The 20788-nt window shown below is 41.6% G+C and overlaps 1 protein-coding gene across 2 annotated transcripts in view; it reads left to right on the top strand.

Annotated features, from left to right (window-relative positions):
- Positions 1-8500: 8500 nt before the first annotated feature.
- The window catches only part of ankrd24 (ankyrin repeat domain 24), an 84467-nt gene continuing 72179 nt past the window's right edge, over positions 8501-20788 (top strand). For both annotated transcript variants that reach the window (XM_063032744.1, XM_063032745.1), the window contains exons 1-4: positions 8501-8738; positions 12272-12402; positions 16247-16335; positions 17763-17827. In XM_063032744.1, coding sequence (XP_062888814.1) covers positions 8676-8738; positions 12272-12402; positions 16247-16335; positions 17763-17827 — 348 coding nt within the window. In that variant the 5' untranslated portion in view covers positions 8501-8675. The remainder of the gene's footprint in view (positions 8739-12271; positions 12403-16246; positions 16336-17762; positions 17828-20788) is intronic.

Here is a 20788-nt window from a genome sequence, read left to right as displayed (position 1 = left end):
TCTCTTCCCTTACCTCTCTCAATAACCTGGGGTATATCCCATCGGGCCCTGGGTACTCACCCATCTTAAAGTTCTTTAAGAGACTCAATACAAACTTCTCCTTTAAGATGTAGTAATCTTGGCAGGGTGCAGTGAGGCATTGGAGGAGAACAGACTGCATAGACTAGGCATGTTTTCCCTTGTGCATCGAATATGGTGGTGATCCCACTATCATGTTTAAAGTTATTAAGGGGTAGACTGTGAGAATGTTTCCTTCAGTAGTGGAATCCAGAGCTAAGGTACATAATTTCAAGGTGAGAGGCCCTTTATGAAGCATAGTGGCATTGATGTTATTTTCACTACTAAATTGCTCTTGAGACTTCCAAGCAGGATAGTGGTGTGAGGCAGAGAGTGGATCAGGGAGGTGAATGTGCTACTTTTCAGAATTGAGGTTGACTCTTTTGTCTTGGATCAGGATACACCGATTGCTCATGATTTAAACCAATGCTTCCCAAATTTTTATCTCTATGAAGCAAAAAAATAAATAGCAAGTGGATCAGACAGCATCTGTGGAGGCAAAGGCATGCCTGAGATGTCGGGTAGGGACAGGACAGGTCCTGGTGTAGCATGATGACCAGAAATGTGAACCATTCTTTTGCCTCCACAGATGCAGGCTGACCCTCTGAGTTTCTCCAGCAGCTCATTTGTTTTCAGATTCCAGCATCTGCAGTCTCTTAGAGTGATAGTCATAGAACACTGCAGCACAGAAACAGGCCCTTTGGCCCATCTAGTACATGCTGAACTATTGATCTGCCTGGTCCTATCATCTTGCACTTGCACAATAGCCATCCGTTCAGCCTCTTGTGTCTCCATTTTGCTGCTTGAATCTGTCAGTGGGTTCATGATGCTTAATAAAACTGAAGTAATTTGCGTAGAAATTTCACAACAGTGTAAATAAATATACATTTGGATGGCATACCAGCTGCCTCAGCAATAGGCCTAGTAATCCCTGGGACCACCTCTTTGAATGAGAGTCTGTGATATTATCAGAGAGAATACCAAACATGTTTTTAGATATATGAAGAGTAAAAGAAGTGAGAATAGACATTGGACCACTGGAAAGTGATGCTGGAGAGGTAGTAACGGGGGACAAGGAAATGGTGGATGAACTGAATAAGTATTTGACATCAGTCTGAATAGTGGAAGAGCTAACAGTATTCTGGAAGTTTGAGAGTGTCAGGGCACGGAAGTAAGCACAGTTGCTATTACTAGGGAGAAGGTTCTTGGGAAACTGAAAGGTCTGAAAGTAGATAAGTCACCTGGATGAGATGAACAACACCCCAGGATTCTGAAAAAGGTAGCTGAAGAGATTGTGGCGGCATTAGTAATGATCTTTTAAGAATCACTAGATTCTGGAATGTTTCAGGAGGACTGAAAAATTGTAAATGTCACTCCACTCTTCAAGAAGAGAGGGAGGTGAGGAAAGAAAATTATAGAGCTGTTATCCTGACCTCAGAGGTTGGGAAGATGTTTGAATTGATTGTTAAGGATGAGTTTCCAGGGTACTTGCAGACACATTATAAAATAGGCCAAAGCATGGTTTCCTTAAGGGAAAATCTTGCCTGACAAATCTGTTGGAATTCTTTGAAGAAATAACAAGCAGGATAGACGAAGGAGAACCAGTAGATGTTGCGTACTTGGATTTTCAGAAGGCCTTTGACAAGGTGCCGCACACGAGGCTTCTTAACAAGAACCTGTGGTGTTACAGGAAAAAAATACCAGCATGAATAGAGCACCGTCTGATTGGCAGGAGGCAAACAGAGGGTATAAAGGGAGCTTTTTCTGATTGACTGCTGGTGACTAGAGGTGTTCTGTAGGGGTCGGTGTTGAGACATTTTCTTTTTACATAGTATGTCAGTGACTTGGATAATGGAATTGATGGCTCTGTCAAGTTTGCAGACGATACGAAGATAAGTGGAGGGGCAGCTAGTGTTGAAGCAGCAGGAAGGCTGCAGAAGGACTTGGACAGATTAGGAGAATAGGCAAAGAAGTGGCAAATAGAATGCAGTGTCAGGAAGTGTATGGCCATGCACTTTGCAAGAAGGAATAAAAGCAGAGACTATTTTCTAAATGGGAGAAAAATTTTAAAAAATCAGAGGTGCAAAGGGACTTGGGAGTTCTTGTATAGAATTTGCAGGTTGAGTCGATGGTGAGGAAGGCAAATGCAATATTGAGAGGACTAGAGTATAAAAGCAAGGATGTCATGCTGGGGCTTTTTTTATGCACGAGCGAGGCCTCATTTGGAGTATTGTGAGAAGTTTTGGACCACATTTAAAAAAGGATGTGCTGGCATTGTGGAGGATTCAGAGGTTCATGAGAATGATTCCGAAAATGAAAGACTTATCGTATGAGGAGTGATTGATGGCTCTGGGCCTGTACTCACTGGAATTTAGAAAAAATGGGGGATGTGGGGAATCTTATTGAAATCTATTAAATCTTGAAAGACCCAGATAGAATGGATAAGGAGAGGATGTTTCCTGTGGTGGGGGATTCTAGGACTGGAGGGCACAGCCTCAGTTGAGGTACATCCATTCAGAACGGAGATGAGGAGGAAGTGTGGATCTTTAGCTAGAGACTGGTGAATATGTGGAATTCATTGCTGCGGGGGCTGTGGAGGCCAGGTCATTGGGTATATTTACAGCGAGATTGATAAGTTCTTGACTAGTAAAGGTGTGAAAGGTTACGGGGTGAAATCAGGAGAATGGGGTTGAAAGGGAAATGGTTCAGCCATGATGAAATGATGGAGCAGCCGTGATGGGCCGAATGGCTTAATTCTGCTCCTATGTCTTAGGGTCTTATGGCTATCTAGTGTTTATACTTTTGGCTTATAGGGGAACTCTGATGTTTGAATGTAGGGATCTCATTCAGAAAGGTTGGGAACTGTTATCCTACATGAATGAGGAATCAGATTCGAGAGGCTGAGCACCCAGCTCCCAATCCTGTATGATATCATTACACAGGCGGCATCTTGATTCTTCCCTCTCTAAATAAAGGCAAACCTCATCGTGAAATGTATCTTTAAATAGCAAGTGACAATTACCTGTGAAAACAAACAAGCAGGAGCGGAGCAAGAATCTCCTCTTTTTCTAGAGCCTCAGCATGATATGAAATATTGGCATGGACTGAGTACAGCCTCATCAATAGTTGCCCTGTGTAGAACTGTAATAACAGTGGAGGCTATCTGTTTTCATCCTCTTGCTGTAAATTGTGTGCTCTCCCTTACTGTGACACTGATAACTTTGCTGGACATGACAGGAACAAAGATCTGACTGCCATGGTAAGTAACTTTTAAATTCTTGGTGTGTATTCCACTAACACTGAATTGGCCCTGTTCCAGTGAGGTGGATTACTTTTAAATCAGGAAATAATCTCCCCGTACAGTGGGAGGTAAGTCAATTAAAAGACGTGATGGCATTTCACTCTCAGTTTTCTTCAGAAATATCTATTGAATAAATGATGACTTTATAATTTACAATTGATCTTAGGCAGGTAACTTATTTTCCCCCACATTTGCTGACATTTTGATTTCAGCATATATCAAAAAGTATGTAGAGTGAGAGAGAAGGAAGAACTGAAAATAAGCTCTCTTGAAACTAGAGCAGCATTTTTTTCAAGAGGTGAAGGAGTTGAATTTGATCCTGTAGTGATGGAGAAAAAGCTTGAGGAAGAGATTTGGAAACCATCTTGGCTCTCACAGTGTTTTGCCATTTACTTGCTTTTGTTTCCTGTGTTCATTTTGTTGTCGAGATGTTGCCATCACAAACATGAGAGAGCCAGTCCAATAATATCATGCATCTGTTCATAACATGATGGCAACGGGCAATGGCCAAAGGGAAATGGGTCCTGGTTGCCAGTAAATTGGATATTAATGAATCAGTATCCTGTTGAAGTTCAAAAAGGAATTTGTGCAGATTGTAAGTTGGGCTGTTGTTTGTTGTGTTTGGGTCAGAGTCCATGACTATCTGTAGTTTTGGAAGTTATTAAATGTAGCATTACATTTCTCTGGCATTTTTGGAACTTAATAGCTAGACAATTGGTTTAAAACACGGTATCCTTTATTACTCCCCCAGTGAATGAGAATGTTCTCCAATTAAGTACCTGGCAAATTCCCCAGGCCATCATTCCTCTTTTTTCAACCAGTGCCCTGCTGACTTTGGCTGCTAGGAAGCTACATCAGGAATCCTGCCAGGTTTGCCAGATGGGTACCTCTCCTCTTTGGAGTGATGTAGTAGACATGTTTTCCCCATACTCTCCCAAGCTGATGTTACTCAAATACTGTTCTAATTCTCTGAGTTAGAAACGCATGTTTTTAACCAATCAACACACATCAAAGTTGCTGGTGAATGCAGCAGGCCAGGCAGCATCTCTAGGAAGAGCTACAGTCGACGTTTCAGGCCAAGACCCTTTGTTTCCTCTCACCCATTGACTCTATGCTACCATTCCCCACTTATTTCCCTACAATCTAGTCTCTCTCATGTGCTCATTAACTTCATTCTGATTCCCCTATCACCTACTAGAAGTAATTTACAATCAGCAATTTGCCAACCAATCAATATGTCTTGGGATGTAGGAAGAAGTCAGACGAACTAATTGGAACACCCACTTACTCATAGGGAGAATGTGCAGACTGCACACAGACAAACCCTGGTTGCAGAATGTTGTTGGTTAGCAGCACTACCTGCTACATCACCGTGCTGCTGCTTTGAGCTGAAGATGCTGTTCTTGGTGTGGAGGCAGGCTTACCTCCAGTGACATTGGGCAGTTCACAGACACGTCCATCACTGTTGGCATTCTAGAAGAGCTCCGAGAGAGGAAATCTGAATTGTTTTTCTCTTGACCCTCTGGTGTTATCCATCTGCAGTGGATAGAGGTTCCATTCTCATCTGGCATTGCACACCACTGACATTACGTGCACATCAGAGTGAAAAGTCATTGATCAAGTAGGAATTGTTGCTTCATTTTCATATTGCTTCTAGTTTGGATTAAAGAGAAAGGAGAGCCTTAATTTTTTTGTTGTATTAACATTAAAACATACATAAGAAGAGAAAAAGCAGGAAGGACTGCTTGAGAAGGAAATCGAAACTTACTACTGTTGCTGGCAGCTAAATGAATTCAGTGCTTCAGTTTCTTATTGGATTAACAAAATGTTTTGCTATTACTGAATAAAACCTAAAAGCTTAGCTTCAATCCCATCATTCTTGTTGAAGATTTATCAATAAGGATGGCTGTTTTAGCCTTATTCAGTATTCATCTTTTCCCTGGAATGTACCCATCACAAAGCCACTCTGAAGGGGTGTAAGCACAGAGACCAGCATTCATTAGAAACCAAACATGAGCACTGACTGAATTTGGAAAAAGCATTGTGATCAAAGTGCACCTGAAATAATTTGCTTGCTACATATCAGATAGCAAGGTGTCAATGCAACAGCAGTCTGTACAACTCCCATCAAAGGTAATGAGTAATAATCTTCATCTCAGTAAAGCCCTCAGGATTGAGGATGACCTATTTATGGTAGTGTGCATTGTGAGATAATTGATGATTCTATGTAAAATCCATTGACCCTTCCACAGGTGAGACAGGTGGAGATGGTCAAGAGGGAGGATGGGTTGATAGGCTTCCTAGTGCTCCCAGTGAGGTGAAAATCTATTGTGTGTCCTTGAGTTCTTCTCTGCCATGTTGATAGGTTAAGAATTCTGTAAATCAACAGTGCATTTTTTCCATAGGAAGTTTTGAGGAAATATTTAAAACATTTTCTGTTTTCTCCTAGAGGATGCTTGCCTTGACAGAGCATAGAGTGCCTCTTTTAGGGGCATGTTGTCAGGCACACAGACGTATCTTGCCCAATGGTACTGGTTGTAAGTGATAACATTGTCTATACTGGGGATGTTTATCATACAAGATGTTCATTCAAGAGTCTTGTAACAGTGGATAGAAGCTGTCCTTGAGACTAGTGATAGGTGATTTCACGCTTTTATACCTTCTGCTGGAGGTCCATGAGCCAGTCCCTATCAGAGGATCAGTAGTGGAAAGGGTCAGCAGCTGTAAACTCCTCAGTGTTTTCATTTCAGAGGATTGTCCTGCACTTAAGTTGTAATATGAAGAAAGCATGGTAGCACCTCTACTTTCTTAGAGGTTTGTAAAGATTCATGCCATTATTAGATTTCATTCTAAAACTTTGACAAATATCTATAGATGTGTGGTGGAGAGAATATTGACTGGTTACGTAATGGCCTGGTATGGAAAAACCAATGATGCCCTTGTATGAAAGAGCCTACAAAAAGTAGTGGATATGGTCCAGTCCATCACGGGTAAAACCCTCCCCATCATTGGGAATATCCGCACAGAGCGTTGTCGCAGAAAAGCAGCATCCATCTTCAATGGCCCCCACCATCCAGGCCATCAGGCCATGGCCTCTTCTTGCTGCTGCAATCAGGGAGAAGGTACAGAAGCTTTAGGGCCTGCACTAGCCATTTCAGGAACAGTTATTACTACTTGACATCAGGCTCTTGAACCAGAGGGGATAACGTCACTTAACTTCACTTGCCCCATTACTGACTGTTCCCATTGAACTGGACTCACTTTCAAGGCCCCTTCATCTCATGTTCTTGATATTGTTTATTTATTATTATTATTATTATTATTATTATTATTTCCTTTTTTTCTTTTTTTTTTGTATTTGCCCAGTTTGTTGTACTTTTTTGCACATTGTTGTCCGCCCTGTTGGGTGTGGCCTTTCATCGATTCTATTGCGTAGAATGTATTACTGTGATTCTCACTAGAAAATGAATCTCAGGGTTGTAAATGGTGACATATATGCACTTTGATAATAAATTTGAACATATTATTTCCTGGATTTTCTGTTTGTTCTCTAATATTGGTGGAAGACTAGAAACTCTCTGGCTCCCATTATTGGGAACATTCAGATTGAGACACAAAATAGGCATTTATTTGTGGGGTCTTTGAATGAGAATCAGAACTAGGATCAGGTTTAATCTCATCGGCATATATCATGAAATTTGTTGGCTTTGCAGCAGCAGTATATTACAATACATAATAATAGAAAAAACTGAATTACAGTAAATATATATATAGTTAAATTAAATAAGTACTGCAAAAATAGAAATAAAAAAGGTGAGTTAATGTTGATGGGTTCAATGTCCATTCAGAAAACAGATGGCAGAGGGGAAGAAACTGTTTTGAATTGCTGAGTGTGTGCCTTCAGGCTCCTGTACCTCCTTCCTGATGGTAGCATTGAGAGCAAAGCATGTCCTGGGTGATGGGGGCCCTCGGTTCTGATTTTTCTGTGCACTCATACTGCTGCAGTCATTCATTTATCACCAGGTTTTTGGAGCTGACCAAAAAGATTTGGCAATAGCCAGTCCAGTAGATCTCATCCCCTCTAAGGAGGTGGATAAAGCTTGCAGAATATCATCGTGCAAATGAAATGATGAAATAGAGTGTTGGTTTAGAAATATTCTCCTAATAGTATTTCATCAGGATGACTCTATAGGAGTTAGCTTTCTTGATTCCTGCCCGGTCAATCGCACTTTCCAGAGGGTTATGCCCTTTCTCAGTCTGGCACTGAAACCAACAAAGAGAATCAGCTTGTGCCCAGTTGAAGCTCGGATCAGGGTTTGCCCAATATTATGATAATATTGCGGGGTTCTGAGTTGGAGGATCAGCCATGATCATAATAAATGGCGGTGCAGGCTCGAAGGGCCGAATGGCCTACTCCTGCACCTATTTTCTATGTTTCTATGTTTCTATAATAGTCATTTTCTGTCTTGTCTGTTGCTTCCAGAGCTGGGCATATGCACCAATGATTGTAGCAAGCTGGTTCGGCACTCTTCCGGGATGGAGTTATCCCCTCATCACTAATTATTCTCCTTGCATCTATACAGCTGTGGTGTGCAGCTTTCCTTGGACTTTTCCCTTCCCTTCACAACCCCAGAAAAGGCTGCCATGCCTTTGTCCACCTCTCTGATGCTGCCTGAGGTTGGCAGGTTTGGCCATTCTGTTACCTGTGGGGGCAGCAGGGGTAGATGGGGGTTGGGGTGGGCTAGAGGCTAATGAGTTCGGCATGAGTCTGACAATTGCTGGAGATGGATACATTCTATGTGTGTAGAATCATCTGACTTGTTTGCTGCGCGCTGCACATTTAAGCATACAGATTGTCCATAAATCTGTCAAAGCCTGTATGTGTGAGTGTTATTTCAGAGTGATGCCCTACAACTGCCAACTGTCCTGTGAGCAAGCAGGCGAGCTCACAGCAGCTTATTGACTGCTGATTGCAGCCCTGCGTATATTTCTGGTGCTGTATTTAAATGCCGAGTGGCTGATTGATGACCCTGAGAATTGCATGCTGCTGTTAGGAGCTAGACACACGATAACTGGTCCTGCGACGGTGCATGCTGCCCTCCAAGCTGACTGTGATCTCTCAGCTCGCGAAGGAATAGATGAGAAGGCAGATGCTGCAGTAAGCTGCAGTGTGCTTGCAGTGCTGGAGAAATGAAGGCATGGACAGTTGTGAAGGAGCGCCTCGGCTGTGCTGCAGGGCTGACCCTGGCTGGGGAAGACGAACAGCAGCAGGACGCTCTCTGAGGAAGGCTGTAGGGGCATTATCCACTGAAGCTGCATGGCAGTCAAGCGTCTGCGATTGGTTATGAAACGCATCTGTCTCTGTGCTGCCTCTCTGTCAGTATGTTTGCTTTCTCTCTCTCTCTCACATAGATCTATCCTTCTCACATTCCCCCTGCTGCATGCAGCCATACCTGTCTAGAGAGCACTGATGATGCATTGCATTAATTTAAGCCATTGCCTTTCAAGCTCTGTTTTGCTGAATGTGTATCATTTTGTACAAGGTGTGACTTGCACCTGGGGTTCTAGGGGATGAGTAGGTAAGGGATAGCCAGGGAACTAAGCATCTCCCATGTTTGATGTACAGTATCACAGCAGAATAATGATAGATGTTATTAATGATGAGCTTTGTATGCTGTGGTAGAATAATTTTTCATATGTAAAACAACCAAAGTATGCATTTTGAGAAGTAAATCCTTTAATGCACTTGTATTAACGGCTAAATATTTTTCCGAGAGGCTTAGAATAACAGGATTTTGTTCAGCGGGCACAAGTTCTGGCAGCATTTCCACTACCATTTGCTCTTTTAGCATAAACACTACACTCCAGGGTTTACGCACCCCACAAAAAGACGCAGGAAAGACACGCAATTGGCCATACTTGTTTATTATAATCTGGGCAGCATACCAGACTTCTGCTACCTGCTCATTTTATTGGCGCTGGTGTCCAGCAAATGCCAACCACACTGTTTGTTGGCGGAATGCATCATCATGGAGCGAACTTTGTGAATGTTGATCTTGGGGCAAATCTACTCTGTGCTACTTCATAGGCTTTGGACCTATTAAAAATGAATTATATTTTGGATGGGCAGGTACAGGCTGACTAGAAGGAAATGAATATAACTTGACTAGCACTGAAGAGTGGTACATGTGAGAGAGTAAGTCCCAGGGTTTTCAAAGTTCTGCTGGAATTTCTGGTAGAATTGGTAGGAAATAAGAGAGGTGTTCTGTATCCATGGGGTCCAAAAACCTCAAACTTGCAGAAGGCAGTGGAGCAGTGATCAGTTGTATCAATGCTAGGAGTCTAGCTCTGATAATCTGGAACCTTTGCTTCAAGAGGTTCAGTACCTGTTACATGTGGTCATGGACACTGATTGCATTTTCAAACCTCTTTGGAAAAAACATGATGTATGGAATATAATGTGGAAAAATGTGAAGCCATCCACTTTGGTAGAGAAAACAGATGACTGATGAGAAATTGAAAGATGTTCTGAGGGGCCTGGATATCATTCTACACAAATCACTAAGTTAATATGTAAATTGATAAAACAATTAGGTTGATATTTTATTGCAAGAGTATTTGACTAGTAGAAGTTGCCAGTTATATATGGGTCTAGTGAGTTGGCATCTGGTATATTGTCTATCGGTCTAATCTTCCAAACTAAAGGTGGATATATTTGATGGAGAAAGCACAGCAAAATTTCACCCGGTTGATTCCCAGATCAATGAGTTAGTCCAGTGAGGAGATATTTAGTGGATTGGACCTATGCATCTATAAGTCTGAAGATGAAAGGTAATCTTATTGAAATGTGGGGCTAGATGCTGATACATGGCAGATACTGAGCTGATGTTTCCTCTTGCTAGAATTGGCTTTTCAAGCCAGAAAACATTTCTTCACCAGAGGATGGTTAATCTTCGGAATTCTGTAACCTACAGCAGGAAAGTATATTCATGAAGGAAACAAATACAATCAGAATCAGTTTAATATCACTGGTGTATGTCATGAAATTTGTTGTATTGCATCAGAAGTAGAGTGCAATGCAGACTTGGAATAGTCCTAGATATTGAGGAAAGTGAAGGAATAGTACAGGAAAGTGGCACTGAGCTAAAAGATCAGCAAAAACTATTGAATATTACCAGGGGCTGAATGGTCTACTTCTGTTTCATTTCTTATGTTCTTATGAAGGAGAATCCTGGAAATACTTAGTCCAGCAACAACTGTAGAGAGAGAGAGACAGAGAGAGAGAAAGGTAATGTTTCAGCTTTGAGCCCTTTCCATAGTTATGATGTAAAACAATCAATCTGTAAGTTTACTGAGTATTTCCAGCATTCTCACTTGCTTACTTCAGATTATCAGCACATTCACAATATTTTTCTTTTGCTCTGTCTTACATTAAGATGATAGGCCAGGTCCAGGACAAGTGGAAGAGATAGAATATCCATCCTTCTATCCTCCTTCTTCCTGTTTCAAATTTTCTTTAAGTTCCCACCGGCCACTGTATCACAAGAGCTGCCCCCACCATTATTAGAACATTGCGTATGATAGAGCCCTGTACATTCCGTTGAGTATTGAGTGTCTCAAGAGAGGTCCAAGCAGTACAAGCTTTGTTCCAGAATATGTGTGGCACTTTGGAATTTGCCTGCTCTGTCACAAACTGTATTATCAAGAAAAAGTCCTTAGCAGTCAGTAGTTACCTTCAGTATATTGTGATGGATTATGCAATTGACATAGAAAAGAGTTGCAGATTGAAGGCACTGTAATTGCTACCAGGATCTTGGACACTAAGCCTCATAAGTTGTGGCCTGTGAACATTCACCAGCTGATCCCAAGAAGGGGGATTCCCTTTAATCTGTTAAAGGACAGAGTAAAGTCAATGGTAGGGTAAATTAGATGAATTAGATAACTCTACCAGGCATGTTGAACAAATGGGTTCCTTCTGTGCTTATTTGGTTTTAAACCTATGAGTGGTCTGAACACCTCTATCCAATCTCCACTTCATCCTGGAAATCAAAAGCTGCAGATGCTGGAAATCTAAAATAAAACTAGAAAAGCCTGAAACACTTAACAGGTCTGGCAGCCGCTGTGGAAAGAGAAACAGAGTTAATAGTTCCACTGGAAGACTCATTTTCAGAACTCTTTCCACAGAGGCTGCCTGATCTGCTGAGTGTTCCAAGCATTTTCTAATTTTACTTCCCTTCACATCTCTGCTTTGCAAATGATCCCATGTCCCTCGGGATCTCCATTTAACTAAAACCCGTATTCTCTGCACCTTCTTAACCTTTCTCTCTATCCTATCCAAGGCCTTGGCATGGTATCCGGAATATTAGACATCGGAGATTGACTTAGCATTGCCCTTCCATCACACCCTGTTGATGTTGAAATTGCTACTTTCTGAGTTATGAGAACTGGCCAAAGTGGAGGCATACTCAGTAAAGCTGCTGGAGCAATTCCACATGCTGGTCCTGGATTAACTCATGCTATTCTTCTCTCAGGGTTTCAGGATTCTGTTGAGTATCATTCCAGGGACTTGTGCAGCAAAACCTAAACTGACGCTCAGTGGAATACTGAGGTGATGCTGTGCTATTGACTATTGACAGAGGTGACAAGTTGAATTCTCATCTGACTACTTATATAGAAGCAATATTTAACTTGCAGTCAGCAGTGGTGTTTGTTTTGTGTCTTAATCCATCCATCATGAATATCACAACCAAAAATATTACCCGGTCATTTCTCACTTCTATTTGTGGGAACTTAGCACAAATTGGCAACCGCAATTCCTGAATCACAACAGTCACCAGACTTCAGGAGTGTTTTGAGGTTATGTAAGGTGCTATATAAATTCAAGTCTTCCTTGAATGGCCCTGTGTTGTTTAGAGCCAGGACTGGAGTAAATATGATGAGAAGCTACTACAGGCTGTGGCTGCTGGTGATGCAGAAAAGGTGACCTCACTCCTCAGTAAAAGGACTCTGCTTGCAACGAAGCTTGACACCGAGGGGCAATCAGCGTGAGTATAGAACTTTCAGTATTTGGACTGACATGTTTTAAAACTGTGGGCTACTGTAATACATTCAGCAGAATAAAATAAGGTACGAGTGTTGCATTATAGCTTCCCGCTCTAACAATTAGAAAAGGGAACCAAGTTCACTAATCTTCTTCTCCTCTGTTACGGATACTCAGTAAATTAGGCAGCATCTGTGGAGAGAGAAATAACAGGCAAGATAGAAAAGGAGATTCAATTGATGTTGGTCACTTGAATTTTCAGAAAGTCTTTGATCAGGTGCTGCACATGAGGCTGTCAAACTAAATAAGGGCCCATGATATTACAGGAAAGATACTAGCATGGATAGAAGATTGGTTGACTCGCAGAAGGGGAAGTGTAGGAACACCCCCTGTGTTGTTCTGCAGGGGTTGGATTTGGGACTCCTTCTTTTCACTTTATATGCTTATGATTTGGTGGGGTAGATGGTGTTGAGGAAACAGGGAGTTTGCAGAAAGACTTGGACAGATTAGGAAAATGGCTAAAGAAGCAGCAGATCGAATATATTGAATGAATTAATCAAAAAAACCTTAATCGCTGTTTGGTATCTTTTAATCATGATTCAGGTACCAGTTCAACCCAGAAACTGAATCAGAATCTTTGTGAAAGAGAGGCAATAATGGGCAAAGGACCTTTGGAAAATAATATTGCAGAAGTAGTAATGAGGAACGAGGATGTGCTGGATGAACTGAATAAGTATTCTGTGTCAGTCTTCACTGTGAAAGACACCAGCAGCATGCTAGAAATTAGGGAGCCAGGAGGGGGGGCAGAAACAGATAAAGAGAAGATATCTTAATTTGACTAGAATACTGGAGAATATCTAATGTCCCTTTACTCAGAAAGGACAGTCCGGATAAGCTTAAAAACTACAGGCTATTGAGTGTTACATCAGTAGTAGGGAAGTTGTAAGTAAAGGTTCTCAGTGAAAGGATTTATGCTCACTTGGAAAGGCAGGGACAGATTAGCATAGTTATGTGCTAGAAAGATCATGCTTTGAATTTTTTGAGTAGGTAGCTAAAAAAAAAATTGATGAAGGCAGCTTGGAAGACATAGTTTATATGGACTTCAGTGAGGCTTTTGACAAAGTCCATCGTAGTAGCATAGTTTGAAAGATGCAAGGTATCAAAGGCAAGTTGACAAACTGGATCCAATATTGGCTTGGTGAGGTAGTGGAGGATGGGTGTTTTTCTGGTTGAAAGTATGTAACAAGTGAGGTAACATAGGGTTTGGTGCTGTGGCTTTTATTGTTTGTTGTATGTATAAAAGAGTTGGCTGAGAATGTGGGCAATTTAATTTGTACGTTTGCAGATGACACAAAAATTAGTGGAATCATAGACTGTGAAGAAGGTTGCCTGAGACGACAGTGGGACAGAGATCAGCTGGAAGGTTGGATGGAGTGGTGATAGATGGAATTTAATCCAGACAAATGTGAGGTAATGCCTTTTGGGAAGTCAAATTCTCAGAGAATATTTGGAGTAAATGGCAGGAATATTAAGAGCCTAGATATATAGAGGAACCATGAGGTGAAAGCCCATAAGATCCCTGAAAGTAGCAATACAAGTGTTTAGGGTAACGAATAAGGTATTTGGTACTCTTACCCTCATAGGCCAAGGCACTGAGTTGTAAGAATTATGTCGTCATATTGCAGCTGTACAAAGCTTTTGTTGGAGGGACACCTCGATTATTCTGTTGAATTCTCATCCCTACATTACAAGAAGAATGTATTGGCAATAGAGAGAGAGAGCAAAAGAGATTCACCAGGGTTCTGCCAGGAATGTAGGATTGAAGTTATAACGAGAGCTTGTGTTGGGTTTATTCTCACTGGAAATTACAAGGCTGAAGGGTGATCTTGTAGAGCTTTATAAAATTATGATGGGCATAAATAAGATAGATAGTCAGATTCTTTTTTTTTAATCAGTGAAGAGTAGTCTGGAACTAGAAGCATAGTTTTGAGGTGAGAGGAGAGAAACTTTAAGGGCTTCTGTAATGTGTTTTTCACAGAGGAGCCAGAGGAGATGGTAGAGGCAGATACAATTATATTTAAAGGGCATTTGGACAGGTGCTTTGATAGAAAAGGTGTAGAGTGATATGGGATTAGTTAGATGGGCATCACGGTCAGCAGGAATGAGGTGGGCTGAAAGGATCTGTATTTGTGCTGCACGATTCTGTGATTCTATGAAACTCTGCTTTGAAAACATCTTGCTACCAGAACAGGTTAGCAGGCAACAGAGAAACTGGGAAAATGGAACAGGGCCTTAATGGGAGCAGGGCTGGAGACAGCTTAGTCAGGGTAGCTGTGGGAGTGTTTGGGCTTATAATGTTTAGGGATCACTAACCTATCCTCTGAGACAGATACAAACAAGGGAAGGGAAAAATCAGATGTGGTCACTAGGAAGTGAGGGCAATGTGGAATTTAGCCCCAGGGTTAATTAAATCTGTGAGTTCTGCATGTTTATAAATACAATATCAAAATAGTCTTCAACATAACAGAACAAGAGTTGAGGGCGAAACCCTGAAGAGGGCAGAAACAAGTATCTGTATAGTTAATCTGATTAAGATTCTGACATAGCTGGAACCCATGCAAATTCCTATAGCCACTTTTCATAAATGACTTGCACTCGGATCGGTAGGATCTGGGGTTCAGCCAAACAGGAACGTCATGATGTTCTGATCAAGGAAACCTCGATTTGAGCTAGTGCTATGTAAATACTGCCCATACACAATGATCACTCTTTCAGTCCTACTCTGAAGACCGGTGAAGGTAGGTTTGGAAATTCTAGCAATGATCTGAAAACCCACAGCATGTGTGAGAAAATTATTGATTCAGAGTTAAATGATCAATAGTTTGTAATTTCCCTAATTGTCATAAGCCCATTTATTTCTTGCCGAAATTTGGTATTTATGAATATTCAAGTACCATGACATTTTACACCAGGAATTACTCTTTACACATAATTGCAATTGACAGGAAAAGCAAAGACGGTTAAGAGCATATTTGACAAATATTTAAGTTAATATAGTAAGCTTAGTTAATTAAAATAAAAAATATGTTTCTTATGTTTGACATTTTGACATGTTTACACAATTACACAGGCTAAAGACCAACATTAAGCAATCTATGTAAGGTCCCAAGAAAATAGGTTTCTTCACTTGCCTTGTTTTATAAGATAATGAAATTTAATCTGCAGTCAACTGTGGTCCATTGATTGAGCATTCATTTTGCATCAAACATCATAAAAGATATTCATTAACTGCAATATCAGTTCCAAAAGAGCTGTCTAATTAGTCCCACTTCCCCGCTCTTTCCCCATATATAATTGTTATTTTGTAAGTTGCTGTTAAATCTATTTGTACCATTCTCTTAGTGGGTATTCTGGATTACAGTACATTGCACTAAGATACTTCTCTTTATATCCCACTCACTCTTTTAATAATCAGTAACCTAAACCTGTGTCTCTGATATTGATGCTACTGCCAGTCACTTGCATGAAGTTTGCAATGCAGTGGCAGCTGGGCATTGTTTACCATGATGTAAATTTAATTCCATTGACTTCTTATTTACTTAATACTTACACAATATCCATCATAATATCAAAGACTATTAAAATTTTGCTTCCTTTATCTCTTCCCAGCTTATCGGTCTCCACACATGGCACATCATTATACCAAGCTGACTAATTTTGTCTGTGATATTTGAAGTATGTTGATTAGAACTGAAGAAGGCTGGAGTCCAATCATATATTATGGCAGTTCATGAAAATACTCTGTTCCTCTGCCATTAGTTCAACAGCTGAGTCCATTTATACTTTAGGTACCACCTGGCAGCAGTGAAGGGTCAAGTGGATTGTCTGGAGGTCTTCCTGGCCCATGGAGTGGATATCACAGCACTGGATGGCTCAGGTATGCATCTTATAGTCTTGTGTTTTGAGGGAAAACAGTTTTCAAGTAGGAAGGGACTGCAAATCTGGGGTCCAATTTCTGCTTCCCAATGGTTGCCAAGTTATAGATTTTAGTTCCAAGGTCTTCTGAGATTTTGTGCTAAAATTTTGGTTGAAGATCAGGAGATTCCCAGTGGAAATTCAGCTTCTGTTTTCTTAATTCATTCAGTTGAAATTTCTGCATTAGTGCAACAGTAGCAATTATTAATTCTTCCTTAAATCTGACCATGCTTTTGTGCTTCTGTAATTTGCATCGATGACAATCACCTCCTTAAATCTTTAGTGGTGTTTAGTGCTAAACAATAAAGAATCAGCGGTTTTCGACTGCTTCATTGAGCACCTCCACTCCGTCCGCCACAACAGACAGGATCTCCTGGTAGCCACCCACTTCAACTCTGCTTCCCACTCCCATTCAGATATGTCCATACATGGCCTCCTCTACTGTCATGATGAGGCTAAACTCAGGTTGGAGGAGCAACACCTCATATACCGTCTAGGTAGTCTCCAGCCCCTTGGTATGAACATAGAATTCTCCAACTTCCGGTACTTCCCTCCCTCCCCCTCCCTTCCTCTATCCCAATTTCACTCTGCCCCCTCCCTCAGCTCCCTCACGGTTCCGCCTCCTTCTTCTACCACCCATTGTTTTCAGGGCTATGACATCAATGTTTCCCCTCCCCCACCCCTTTGTCCTTCAAATTACTGGTCTTTCAACTGAAGCTACAAGCATTCTTCAAATCCTTCCCCAACTTTCATTCTTCAGTCCTGACGAAGGGTTCCGGCCGAAACGTCGACTCATTGTTTCTAACTGATGCTGCCCGATCTGCTGAGCTCATCCAGTGCACTGAAAGTGTTGCTTTGATCATATTATTTTGTGTTCAGGGTTTTCAATAAGCATGAGGCCATTTCAGGTTTCACCCAACCTCTTGAGTTTGATTGTATAAGCAGAGTCAGGAGTGCTTTTGGCTTCAGTGTTGCTGAGCTAAGGAAAAAGGAAAATGATAATACGATTAATCCATATTTCTGATCCTGAGTACACTGAAGGTCAAGGGAAATTTATAGAAAATGTTTAAAGTAATAGGAGGTTTTCATAAGGAGAGAGCACTTCCACTGACGGTGGATCAGTTTCAAAAAAGCACAGATTTACGATACTTACAAAGGCACAAAGAAAAGGAAGCGAATTATTTTGCCTTAGTTGTTATGATCCAGAATAAATGGCTTGAATAAACAGTGTTCAAGTGGCACCCAGGAATTTATTGCAAGCATATTAACTAGTGCTCTACATACTGTTATAACTATGTGAATAATATGCAATATATTTTATTTTCTAGAGGATATTAGTTTGGAGCAAGATATTTATCTGACATTTATCTGTGTCTGCTTGCAATCTAGGATTGAATGCTTTACATTTGGCAGCAAAGCATGGGCACCATCAGTGTGTGAAGAGACTTCTCCAGGTACTGTATGTTACAGTGTTGAATTGCATTATTGTCGGATTAGCCACAATCTCATTGATTGTTGTTGCAGGCTGTAGGACATGAACTTCTAATTCATACTATGTTGATTTTTTTTTTGGCTTGCCAGTGATGCCAGTTAACTGTACTAAAAGCAGGGGGCATTGGTTGGGGAGAGAATGCTGTCATGCTTTGCTTAAGCTGCCAATGGAGTTGGAGGATTTTGTAAATACTTTTGTTGGTATCTCTCCAGTACCTTGGGGTAACTGTTGTAGATAGAACAATGGATAGAACGGTGGCTGTGCCCCTTGACAATAGGTACTCCTGTCTGAGTACTGTTGGGGGGACAGCTTACCTGGCGGAAGCGACAGTGGCCGTGCCTCTGGCACAGAGTCCGGCCCTGTAGCTCAGAAGGGTAGGGAAAGGAAGAGGAGGGCAGTTGTGATAGGGGACTCGATAGTAAGGGGGTCAGATAGGCGATTCTGTGGACGCAGTTCAGAGACCCGGATGGTAGTTTGCCTCCCTGGTGCCAGGGTCCGGGATATTTCTGATCGTGTTCAAGATATCCTGAAGTGGGAGGGTGAGGAGCCAAAGGTTGTGGTACATATTGGTACCAATGACATAGGTAGGAAAAGGGAAGAGGTCCTGAAAGGAGAATATAGGGAGCTAGGAAGGGAGTTCAGAAAAAGGACCGCCAAGGTAGTAATCTCGGGATTACTGCCTATGTCATGCGACAGTGAGAGTAGGAATGCAATGAGGTGGAGGATAAATGCGTGGCTGAGGGATTGGAGCAGGAGGCAGGGATTCAAGTTTTTGGATCATTGGGACCTCTTTTGGCGCAGGCGTGACCTGTACAAAAAGGACGGGTTACACTTGAATCCTAGGGGGACCAATATCCTGGCAGGGAGATTAGCGAGGGCTACTGAGGTGACTTTAAACTAGAATGGTTGGGGGGTGGGAATCAAATTAAAGAGGCTAGACGTGAGGAGGTTAGCTCACAACAGGGGGATGGGAATCAGTGCAGAGAGACAGAGGGGTGTAAAGTGAGGGTAGAAGCAAAAAGTAGTAAGGAGAAAAATAAAAGTGGCAGGCCGACAAATCCAGGGCAAGCATCAAAAAGGGCCAGTTTTCAACATAATTGTATAAGGGCTAAGAGAGTTGTAAAAGAGCGCCTGAAGGCTTTGTGTGTCAATGCAAGGAGCATTTGTAACAAGGTGGATGAATTGAAAGTGCAGATTGTTATTAATGATTATGATATAGTTGGGATCACAGAGTCATGGCTCCAGGGTGACCAAGGATGGGAGCTCAACGTTCAGGGATATTCAATATTCAGGAGGGATAGACATGAAAGAAAAGGAGGTGGGGTGGCGTTGCTGGTTAAAGATGAGATTAACGCAATAGAAAGGAAGGACATAAGCCGGGAAGATGTGGAATCGATATGGGTAGAGCTGCGTAACACTAAGGGGCGGAAAACGCTGGTGGGAGTTGTGTACAGGCCACCTAACAGTAGTAGTGAGGTTGGGGATGGTGTTAAACAGGAAATTAGAAATGTGTGCATTAAAGGAACAGCAGTTATAATGGGTGACTTCAATCTACATGTAGATTGGGTGAACCAAATTGGTAAAGGTGCTGAGGAAGAGGATTTCTTGGAATGTATGCGGGATGGTTTTTTGAACCAACATGTCGAGGAACCAACTAGAGAGCAGGCTATTCTAGACTGGGTTTTGAGCAATGAGGAAGGGTTAATTAGCAACCTTGTCGTGAGAGGCCCCTTGGGTAAGAGTGACCATAATATGGTGGAATTCTTCATTAAGATGGAGAGTGACATAGTTAATTCAGAAACAAAGGTTCTGAACTTAAAGAAGGGTAACTTTGAAGGTATGAGATGTGAATTAGCTAAGATAGACTGGCAAATGACACTTAAAGGATTGACGGTGGATATGCAATGGCAAGCATTTAAAGGTTGCATGGATGAACTACAACAATTGTTCATCCCAGTTTGGCAAAAGAATAAATCAAGGAAGGTAGTGCACCCGTGGCTGACAAGAGAAATTAGGGATAGTATCAATTCCAAAGAAGAAGCATACAAATTAGCCAGAAAAAGTGGCTCACCTGAGGACTGGGAGAAACTCAGAGTTCAGCAGAGGAGGGCAAAGGGCTTAATTAGGAAGGGGGAAAAAGATTATGAGAGAAAACTGGCAGGGAACATAAAAACTGACTGTAAAAGCTTTTATAGATATGTAAAAAGGAAAAGACTGGTAAAGGCAAATGTAGGTCCCCTACAGACAGAAACAGGTGAATTGATTATGGGGAGCAAGGACATGGCAGACCAATTGAATAATTACTTTGGTTCTGTCTTCACTAAGGAGGACATAAATAATCTTCCAGAAATAGTAGGGGACAGAGCGTCCAGTGAGATGGAGGAACTGAGCGAAATACATGTTAGTAGGGAAATGGTGTTGGGTAAATTGAAGGGATTGAAGGCAGATAAATCCCCAGGGCCAGATGGTCTGCATCCCAGAGTGCTTAAGGAAGTAGCCCAAGAAATAGTGGATGCATTAGTGATAATTTTTCAAAACTCATTAGATTCTGGACTAGTTCCTGAGGATTGGAGGGTGGCTAATGTAACCCCACTTTTTAAAAAAGGAGGGAGAGAGAAACCGGGGAAATATAGACCGGTTAGCCTAACGTCGGTGGTGGGGAAACTGCTGGAGTCAGTTATCAAGGATGTGATAACAGCACATTTGGAAAGCGGTGAAATCATCGGACAAAGTCAGCATGGATTTGTGAAAGCAAAATCATGTCTGATGAATCTCATAGAATTTTTTGAGGATGTAACTAGTAGAGTGGATAGGGGAGAACCAGTGGATGTGGTATATTTGGATTTTCAAAAGGCTTTTGGCAAGGTCCCACACAGGAGATTAGTGTGCAAACTTAAAGCACACGGTATTGGGGGTAAGGTAT

Source organism: Mobula hypostoma, chromosome 24, assembly GCF_963921235.1.
Source record: "Mobula hypostoma chromosome 24, sMobHyp1.1, whole genome shotgun sequence".
Lineage (NCBI taxonomy): Eukaryota > Metazoa > Chordata > Chondrichthyes > Myliobatiformes > Myliobatidae > Mobula > Mobula hypostoma.
The sequence above is the reverse complement of the archived record's forward strand: the minus strand, read 5'-3'. Positions and strand labels throughout refer to the sequence as shown.